The 10,816-nt window shown below is 33.5% G+C and overlaps 1 protein-coding gene and 1 long non-coding RNA gene across 2 annotated transcripts; both read right to left on the reverse strand.

Annotated features, from left to right (window-relative positions):
• Window positions 1–2,519: 2,519 nt before the first annotated feature.
• LOC149166880 (uncharacterized) lies at window positions 2,520–3,578 on the reverse strand. The gene is made up of 3 exons (XR_016260511.1): window positions 3,376–3,578; window positions 3,072–3,122; window positions 2,520–2,905 (listed from the first exon to the last, which is right to left on the reverse strand). It is a non-coding gene; the product is annotated as an uncharacterized LOC149166880 (long non-coding RNA).
• Window positions 3,579–6,347: 2,769 nt separating this feature from the next.
• On the reverse strand, window positions 6,348–9,489 carry LOC149166881 (uncharacterized). The gene is made up of 2 exons (XM_089431423.1): window positions 9,282–9,489; window positions 6,348–8,052 (listed from the first exon to the last, which is right to left on the reverse strand). The coding sequence occupies exon 2, from the start codon at window positions 7,906–7,908 to the stop codon at window positions 6,901–6,903; it is 1,008 nt and encodes a 335-aa protein (XP_089287549.1). The 5' UTR covers window positions 7,909–8,052; window positions 9,282–9,489; the 3' UTR covers window positions 6,348–6,900.
• Window positions 9,490–10,816: the final 1,327 nt, after the last annotated feature.

The raw sequence follows: 10,816 nt of genomic DNA on the forward strand, positions 1-10,816 counted from the left end.
GTTATGTGCATGCAACCACAAGATTTGAGCCACTTTTTCAGGTCTAGGATCCAGACCTTTGCCTAGAACTTGATAGAATTTTCCATAATGAGGAATGAAACAAGGACAAATAAATTAACACAAAAATTAGAAAATAACTTTACCTAATCTGGCCTAACCATGACATACATTCCATCAAACACATGATGAACATGAAATCTACAAGTCATGAATGCATATCTGAACATGGAGATCTGAAACATATTTGAGAATCATCAAGAAGGTCTAATTCCCTCTCACAATAACGAAAATAACATCTATTAGTTCATGCATTGAATAACCATTCATTTGTCAATTAAAACATGATAAGATACATAACTAGAATCTTCCATAAACCATGTTTATAACCAACATATAACGAGAATAGTAACAATGATCGAATGGCCATTAAATCTACATCATGGCAATTACATTTACTCATAAAATACAAGAGTAAACTACCTCTTATTAAGATATGAAAAAGCCAACCAAGTTAATACTTCCACATACCACCCAACCATAGATTGGGTTGAACCAAATCTCTCTTTCGACCAATCACCCCCATGCCATAATCAAAGCATGAATGTGGGATCTCATGGGATAGAGCAATACATAAAAAACCAATTGAATCCAAAGGTTAAACCACCTCCACCCTCATACTACTATGATCTCACCTAAACGAGTCCCAAGATCACAAAACCAGGCCAGGCTTGGATGCTTGAGAATTCCTTCACCGTCCCTTGAGGAATTCCTGTCTCCACCCACCTATTGAGAGCTTCCCGGCGAATACCATCCCCACCCCCAACCCTTGGGGTTTTCCTGAGAACACCTCACCAGGATCCAAAAATTTCTAGTAATCCAAAGCTCAACAAATAATGAATCCCATCACACCATGGCTATCCGGAATTGAAAAGGCAAGGCTGAAACCACTATCAAACTGGGAAAAAACCATGTCAATGACATCAAATTAACCAAATACACACATGCATGTACCATGCATGCCAAAACCAGCTAGGAAATCATAAATTCAAATCATTACTTGCAAGTATTCCCATTGAAGTTGCTTGATCGAACTCTTCCTTGCTTGATCCTTCATTTCTTTTTATTTCTTGTCCTTCCTTTGCTTGCTTGATTTCTTTCTCCTATTGGTTCTCTTCTCCTCTCTGGAGCCAATTCCCAAATGAAACTGACAAAAACACCTCAAACTAATTGTTGATGCCTTTTTTATTATTGATGCCTCTAATTTCTTTATTTTTCCTTTGTTTTCGTTCAATTTCCTCCCACATACAACCTGTGATCTTTCACCTTCCTTTTCTCCTAATTTCCTTTACTTTCATAAATAAAATGCCAATAATGCATTTTTTCCTTTTCAAAGTCCTTGTCATTTCCTTTGAAAATTTCCCATTAGCCATAATAAACAACAAGTGATTCCCACTAGGATGTTTTTTCCAACATTCAGCTTAGAATAAGTGTCCCATGACCTCACCCTTATTTTACCTTTATTAACTTTATTACATGAAATTTTAACCCTTACTTATTAGTAGAGGGAGTAGAGGAAATAGCTATAACAATATTTTTATAAATAAATTTTTAAAAAAGAGTATGGAATTTAGTAGACGTAAATTGTTGCACAAAATTAAAATTGTAATGTTAGATAACATTTTGCTTTTTGTTTTTTCTTGAGCACGGGAAAATGTTATGGAAACCCTATATGTGTATTTGTATGTTATCATAATCAGTTCTACAAGATTTGCAGGGAACAAGATGAGGAGCAAGTGCGAGAAAGACAGTGGGATTTTCTCCTAAAGAAGGAAAAGGGGAAGAAATCTATTATTCAGAAGTATTGTAAAAAAGGTATCGAATGGATATTGAATATAGCAAAGAAAAACTTAAATGATTTTGAATATGTTCTATAATGGTTATTAAAAGGAGCAAAATTTATGTACATAATTCTTAAAAAATAAAAAATATAGATAATTAACATAATGGTTATAGGGCAAGGTCTTCTATAAAATCTAGGCTAGTACCAAATTGTCACGTAATGGAACCCAACTGTTCAGCACAATTACAAAATTAGAAATGAAGTGCCATGCCAAAATGAATTTTAATGGGAGAAAAACCTTGAAAGAACAATATTGTATAACCTCTTTCGCACGAGGATTTTTCTAAAACTCTATAGCATTAGACAAATAAAATTACTAATGCGATTCCAAGTGAATATTTCTCTCAAAATTATGAGAAAGAGTTAACGTAGCTTAGTGCTAGGAGAGTATAGGAGTACATATATGTAATATCAAGACAAAAGATAATTTCAACTTAATTAATAAATAATTATTTAATATATACAGAAGACAAAATAATTATTTAATATATACAGAAGACAACACTAGTCTTTTATATATATAAAAACATTAACTTTCCAATATCAAGCTATAAGACACATAGTTCTCCATGAAAGACGGGTTCAAAGTTACACTTATTTATTTATTTTCCTTTGTTTTTTGTTAACCACACGGTGAATGGTAACTGTCAGGGCTAATCTAGGGGAGACCCAGGATCAAACCTCATAGCTGCCACTATTACACAGAAAACTTTACTAATATCTAACCATGTGTGGTCAGAGAAGTAGTACATTTTAATAAAAAAATTACATAAATATAACAGGACCAATCCTAAGGGTCTTGTTCCTTTGATCTAAACATGGAAATAAATGTAAAGAACTGAGCTAAAACTTGGTAACCAGGACTAGCCTCGGCAGGTTAAACCTAGAACACACACACACAAAAAAGATAGGTGTATAGAACCTGGAGAACTAAGGTTTGAATGATAGACATAGCACGAATATACGGTTTCAGTCATGCGTACCAAAGCTCCAGGAGATAAAACCCTGCACATGTCGTAAATTAAAAATTGTTAGCTTAACGAACAAGGGCTTTCTGGAGGAAAATGAACCAATGACAAATGAGAAAGAAATCTAGAAACAAACGAACGCGAAAAATTCGGGTTTTGGCTAGAAGAAAATAAAAGAAATTGGAGAAAGAAAATGGTTATACCTATAGGGATATATAACTTCTCCTTTTTCCGCGCGACAGTAAAAAGAACTCCTGCAAAATTCTCCATAATTTCCAATAACAAATCACTAAGAATACCTTTAAATAGTTTTTCGTAACAGAAACCCCAACAAGAAGGGAAAAAAAAAAAAACTTTCCTACAAGCTCAAAAGGAGACGTCACTCAGAACTGATAAAATCCCTACTATGCTCCATTGATCAACTTCGTGTAATTATATATGAATTAAAAATAAATTCCAGTGAATTGAACTTCAAAAGACCCAAACCCTAAAGAAAAATATACCTACAGGTAAATATCTTATAGAACCTCCGAGCAAGAGACAATTGAAACATCAATTTGGTGAGTAGAAGAATGTCTGTACAAGCCTGGAAGATGAAGGGTTTCACCCAAGGTGATGGGAGCAGGGCCTCCTCTCGAGCGGGCAAAGAATAAATGTCAATTAGGGCCTATTCACTGAATACGGTTACCCAAACCTAACCTCTTGCGCGATAGTCGTCAGATAAAAACTTTCACAGGTGTGGAGTTATGATTCACTCTGCCCAAAAAGGTACAAATTTGATAATTAAATGAAATCTCGAATGGATTTGATTAAGCTTCCAGAGAATTCAAAAACTTAAGAAAAACATAACATCAATGTATTACTATGGCATATGTTTAAAAAACTAATGTAAGCTCCTTAAAACATTAATAAATGCGATTACAAATAATCTATCCTACATGTGAACCACCAGAGAGGTTAAAATAATATGAAGTAAAGGGTATACCAAACCCCCACAAATGACAAGAACGAATGTAACTGCGCTGAATTATGGCCATCGCATGTTGGAAGGAGAAATTATATTAGCTCATGGAATAGGAATCAGTCCTTTAGATGAGGGAGGAAACAAAAATAATAGTCAACTATTGCAGGTGTAGCAATGGTATCTATATGCCTTGAGAAAAAAAAGAACAAATCATGAGTTATCGCTCCAACCACTGAATAAAAATAAGACTTTATACTCTTGAAATGATGAAATATTTATAACTTGAAATATATACAACTTACTCGGCATAATATAAAATGGAAAAAACAAAGAAATTTTTCATTTTACCAAAACCAAGTTGTCGCATCATATCTATAACTTGAAATATATACAACTTACCCGGCATAATATAAAATGAAAAGCAAAGAGAATTTTTTCATTTTACCAAAGAAGCAAGTTGTTGCATCATATCTCTAACTTGAATTATATACAACTTACGAGGCACAATATATAATGAAAAGAAAAGAGATTTTTTTTTTTCATTTTACTAAAGAAGCAAGTTGCTGCATCATATTTGTAATATCTTGTTTTTTTTTTAAGAAACAAAAGGTATGTGCTCGAACTTAATCCGACATAATATAAAATGAAAAGAGAAGAGAATTTTTTCATTTTACCAAAGAAGCAAGTTGTTGCATCATATTTATAACTTGAAATATATATAATTTATGCGGCAAAATATATAAGGACAAGAAAAGAGATTTTTTTTCATTTTACTTGAGAAATAAGTTACTAGATCATATTTGTAATATCTTGTTTTTGTTAAGAAATAAAAGGTATGTGCTAGAACTTAATGTAAAAGTTTTATTTGTAAGATCATTTTCTTTTTAAAAAAAATAAAAAAACTCTTGTTGAAATGGAAAACATGACATAAAATTATTTTTTTTAATATAGAATATGAAATATTTTATTTACAGTTGATATTAGAACTTTTTGTTATTAACAGTTTTTTTTAATATGACACTTAATTTTATGTCAAAAATGTAATAAATTTCACCTGCTTTTCATAGTGGGTTATAATATTAGTAGAGATTCATCTTAACTAGAGATCTACGAAGCACTCAAAGAGATCAAACCTTTTGAGGTGCAAATTATTTTTATAGTGCGAAATTTAAAAAATTTACACCTCCACAGATTGCATTTCTCTAGAGTCTTCATAAGTATATGGATTAACTCTTTGAATATTTTTGAATATGCTTAATCATTCAATTTTATCAAATATTTGATCCATTAAAAATTAGATATTTTATTTATGGATAACATTGTCGACATACAAAAAATAAAAAATAAATAAAATTTCTATTAATATATTTTTAAATACATTTGAGTATTACTTTCAATTACTTTTCTTTGAACATTGAAATATTTCATATATATACATATATGTTTTTTTTGAGACAATATTATTTGTTTTAATTACATTAAAATAACTTTAAAAGTTGATATAGAATTATCTTATTTCATAGGAACATGGAAATATTTTATTTATACTGAAACTGAAAGTGAAATATTTTTACCATATCTCTTATTGGGCTATAATATCAACAACCAATACAGAAAACAAGCACAGTTACATTGGGACTATTCATGATACTTTTAAGTAAAATTAACCAAATATACATATTTATTTTTTATTTTGATTATACACAACATTATTTTATAATTTAAAAATATTTTATTTTTATTTTAGTTTTGGCTAAAATATCATTATTTTAGATGTCATGTATAATATCCATCTTAAAAGATGAAAGAATTATACATTTCCTCTTATTAAAAAGTAAAAGAAAAAATATTAATAAAAGAAATTAGAAACTTTCACTAACAATTATTTTATATCTCTATATATAAAATTAATGTAATTATGATCTCTCGTCAATTACTAAAATATTATTTTTTTAGGGTTAATATTTATATTTATATTTATGTTCAATATTATTGTATTATTAACTCTTTTTTAATATAATTAATTTATTATTTTATTTATTTTAGTATGACATTCTTTAACCACATCTCTTTCCACACTGGCTCCCATACTAAACTATAAAATATCTCTATATCATAAATTACAATGCAATCTCATAAATTATAATGCAATCTAATTAGTTAGATCAATTAAAAACTAATATTATCCAAAATCATTACACTTCTTTGGAATAGAATTTGCTTTAAATTTTCAATTCAAATCTATTTTATCTATATCTTCTCACCTAATTGTCACATAATCATTACATGCAATCTCTTAACATAATCATTACTTAATTAATCAGGAACAATATAAATTTATGTAATCATTGCATACAGTCTTGTAACATAATTATTATGTAATTAATTATTAACAATCAATTAGTAGAGTCACTTAACATAATCGTTACTTAATTAATCACTAACAAAAAATAGCGGAGGTCAGGGGATGCTTTTTTCACGGGAATAACGTAGTAGAAAATTGGAAACTGCCTAATCATGTTGTCTCCCCTTTGATAATAACAGTAACAGCTGTAACAAATTCTGATTATTGCGATGTCTTTGCCAGGATTTCTCTCCTGCGTTCTAGCTTTTTAGAGTACGCGGTATTTATGTTAAGGGTGTACATAATACGCAGAAGCGTAACAAGAGTACGATATGACCAAATACTTTGTATTCAGGATTTCTGATATACATTAGGTTCTTGAGAAGTGATATGTAGATCACGGACAATGTAAGCTGCATCTGCATACTGACTCATTGCATAAAACCTGAAATTCCAGTGTATTTTGATGGATCAATTGGTATTATTTTTGAAAGCCCACATTCATTTTGATGACTTCAGACCTGGAATTTCTTCATTTTCTTAAAACTCTTGGATTTATTTATTGGAATCTGGAGAAGACGAAAACGGTGTCTCTAAGCTACAGCCATAGGTGCAAGGTCGGCAAAACTTTGATTATTTCCAGTGAGCGTGGTCAAGAGGATATTTACAGAATAACCAGTGGGGACTACCATTATTACTACTTTGTACCGACGGCTTGAAGAAATTAGGTGTTGGAGAAAGGAGTTTTGGAGAATGCTCCTGTTGATTGAATACTGCTTCTCAATTGTTTAGGAGCAGAGTGGTGAACAGTAGGATGAGAAGAGCATTGGATTTCAGCTGGCACAGAACTTACGCATCGCCCTGAATGATTACAGAGAATTGAATCACCGGGAAGCATTAAGCCATGCAGGAGAGCGTTGCAGCTACTATTCCCGTCAGTGGTTTCATTCATCATGGACGAAGGTGGCGTCGTATTTTCCTGTAAGCAAAATGTAGGGTAATGGGGATACACGCATGACTTTTGCCATATACCAGATATTCCACTCTGCTGGCTGTAGCTTTTGTCCTTCGGTTTCGTTCTTTGTCGACACCTTTCTCTTGCCTTTGCTTTAAACTCCTTTGGAGGTACACCATTATCCGTTTCTCTTGTTCTACGGTTCGAAGCCACTGACCTCATTACCACGGATCTCTGTTCTCTCTTTTCGCCCTGACCAATGGAGTCTATGCTGTCGCTTTCCCGAGTCTTTGCTCTAGACGACTTTTGGCCTATGTTGTTGCTGGCTGCTAAAATTTGTTCATGGAGATTCCCAGGACGATCCTCGCTGTCGGTGGATGTATTTTCCTGCGAGTATGTGTTCAGATCTCCAGTTTGAACACACGATGAAGTAACAGCGCCTCTGTTCGAATTCACATATTGCGCTCCGTAAGAAGTAGGGTTGGAAGAGGGTTGAGGTAACTCCCGAATTGCAGCATCGGCCTTTTCAATGAGCCATTCGACAGCTTGACTCGGTTGGTCGAAGCCAAGCATATCTTGAACGAAATAAAACTTCATAGCGGTTAGCACAGATAACTCCAGTCTTTGGTGTCTTGGTCTATGTGAGTCAAGTAGCATAGCATGCTGATGCTTGCTTCCTGAAGATGGAGAAATCGGTGATGCATCAAAGTCACGTCTGGTCCTTTTAACTCTAAAACCGTTATCTACTTTCCTCGCACCAGGAACATTGGCCGCCATCTGTGCAATGAAGTTGAACGCCTCTTCCCCACGAAATCCTGGTTTTCTCGAAAGTTATTCCTTCCCTCGTCTTGCCTTGGAGAGCGCCCTACTCTTACAAATTTTCTTACAATGACACAATTACTTCTGCGTCCCTTCGGAAACCTGACAACAAACCAAAGCGACAGTAATGTAGTAAACGTGGCAAAAAACTGAACTGACAGTAATGTAAGCCACAGGACAGTATTCATGTCCGAAACACTGCACATGAATTATAGCTTTATTCACTTCTCACGCTGGCAAAAACACAGTTAATTTCCCACTAGCTTCGTTTGTTTTTGTTTTATTTTGAGGATGCATTAGCATAAACCTAAACCTTGACGTCGTTATACGCAGTTTCTGCCACAAAGGCTTATTCCGCACATCAAGGAACGAAAAAAATCAGCTGTAAAATGCTAAAAATAAAAGAGTTCGTTGAAATTAATTAAAAAGACAATTATTTTAAGGTGGATATCTCCGCTGTGGGAAGAATATCTTTATTTCTTGTTTTAATTAAAGTCAAACCTGTTTTACAAGCAAATATGAGAAGTAAAATAACGTAATCTGATTTAAAAAATCATATGTTGATGAAGTTTAAAAATTCGTAGTAATAAAAACCTAATTAAAACAAACACTACATAAAATAAAATAACCTAGCTAAGTTGCAAGTGTAAAAACATGTTGACAAATGAATCTATTATAGTTGATTAAATACCCTGGATTTGTATCAGCTCCCCGCAATCTGCGCGAAATTTGAACTGTAACAACACACCCTTGAATGACACGGTGCTGTAAATCAAACTAATTTCATAATGAGATCCCTAGAATTTAGCGTTACCAGGTTTTCTTATCAGGAAGTATTTACACCGCTAGTTGGCCTTCGTTTTTTATTGGGCTTTTCCAAATGAGGACAAGGTCTTGAACAAGGCTGTGGGAATTCCGTCGGCTGCAAAGATATCGTACCGTAGTTCAGGGTTAGGGTTTATTTACCAACGGGCCATTTTTTCCCGTAAAGATTCTACGCTTCAAATTATGCGGTGAATAGCGCTTTAAAAGTTAGGGTTTTGTGCTGCAGCACGCATTTTCATGGTTCTGTTAATCTGACGACTTAAATCGTTCTCTACTTGCAGTCTAATCTCGAAAAAAACAATCAGACTAATTAGTTTGGTTCTCATGGATGCATGTAGATTAATATGATTGCTGAGCGGCATTATTCGGAAATGTATTCAAACACAACCAGAAGGCCTTGAGTATTCTTTTGTTAATCATATGTAACCTAATTGTAGCGGCATTCTGTATGAACTCACACTTTTAACAAATTCAGGCAAAAAGCAGAGAGAGTAAATTAAAATTACCTTATTTTTCAAAACATAGAACATCCAAAGGCTTTTCAATTGAATATTACGACGAATCTACTGTGCAAACGAGCATAATAAACACGTACAACTGATTGCAGCTAGCGATGCAAAAACTAGAAGAGAGTAGGTGGCGCTCATTGATTTATCAGTATGAACCTAAGTTCAGGAAGATAACATTGCTTTGAACGGTTCATCCCTCATTCACATATATATGTGTGTATGAGTGGATACCTATGAGATAAGGTTTGAGTAGCGGGCGAGGAAAACATTCGTTGCCGGTTGATGCCAGGTGAGATTGAGATAAGGTTGGAGCAGCCGGGGAGGAAAACCGCCGTTGCCGGTTGATGCCAGCTGAGAATTTTCACTTTTAGCTCTAATAATATATTGGTGGATGATGAATAGACCACTGTCTACCTTGGTCGACCTTTCACGATATATATCTCTCTTCAATAATGCTTCTCTTTAGCAGCGGTGGATAGAGAGAGTCCATAGTACCGAGACAGCTGCTTGCTAAGGGTTCTGGTGCTACAGGACCCCACTTCACATCATCGATTAGGTTATAACATATGAATGGTCCTCGGCTAACGCGTCTGCCGTACAGAGAATAGACTCACGCATCTATCATTCGGTTCTTCGATGTACACGTCTCAGCATTTGGCATGCGTGAAAAGTAGTCTACAAGAAATTCCAACCTTTATCAGTCGGTTGCAAATCTGTCTCTGATATTTTTATATTTTTAATGGTTGAATTTGACGAAAGTAATGATGACCGTGGTCATTGAAGTTACGGGAAACCATACCAAACCCCTTTTTAAGGCAACACGTGTAAACGCTTTATCTGGACCGTGCAACACGTGCAGTCGCCCTAGCAGGAGTGTACAAAGAACAGAGTGAAAGTAGAGGCTCTGTTGATACGTGTATCTCTTGCCTTTTTCTGATGCGCGGGAAATATTCTAACAGTACATTTCAAAACTGTTGAAAAGACGTACTTTAAACCTTTTACCTTTTGATTTTTGTTTTTTCCCTTAAATATGGACTAATTTCATTTATCTGGAAATTTGGCGAGCATGTTAGAATTTGTAATAATAGCCGGATACTTTTTAAGGATTTAAATAAAAAGTTTATTTATGGTATTATACGATAGTATTTTATTTTGAAAAGTTATACATATAGAGTTGGTGAATATTTAATAAAAATTATATAATTTATTATCAAAATGTCGGTTTATCCTTAAAAATTTTCCAAGCAATAATTTATTTATTTGTTCTATGTTTAGGAAATTTTTTGACAATTTTTTTGGTTAAATTTATGTTTGCAGGAATTTGTTGGAATTACAACTTTGCTCTATGAAACTTCGCACAATCCTAGTGTCCACGGGTTTTCCAAGGTATTGAATACATTTATGCATTCAAAAGAAGATTTTAAACAACAAAAAATTTAGAATGTAGAATAGTTAGACAACCGAGAAGCTAATATTGGCAGGTGGGCTAATTTTCCATGCTTTTTTCAAAAAAAAATATTCGTCGATTTCAA

Source organism: Pinus tabuliformis, chromosome 5_1 (assembly GCF_031772625.1).
Source record: "Pinus tabuliformis cultivar Carrire ecotype Pingquan chromosome 5_1, CPIR1, whole genome shotgun sequence".
Taxonomy (NCBI): domain Eukaryota; kingdom Viridiplantae; phylum Streptophyta; class Pinopsida; order Pinales; family Pinaceae; genus Pinus; species Pinus tabuliformis.

What these genes read in the sequence shown, in the direction of transcription:
- LOC149166881 (XM_089431423.1), bottom strand. Translation starts at nt 7,908, where the DNA reads ATGGCGGCCAATGTTCCTGGTGCGAGGAAAGTAGATAACGGTTTTAGA.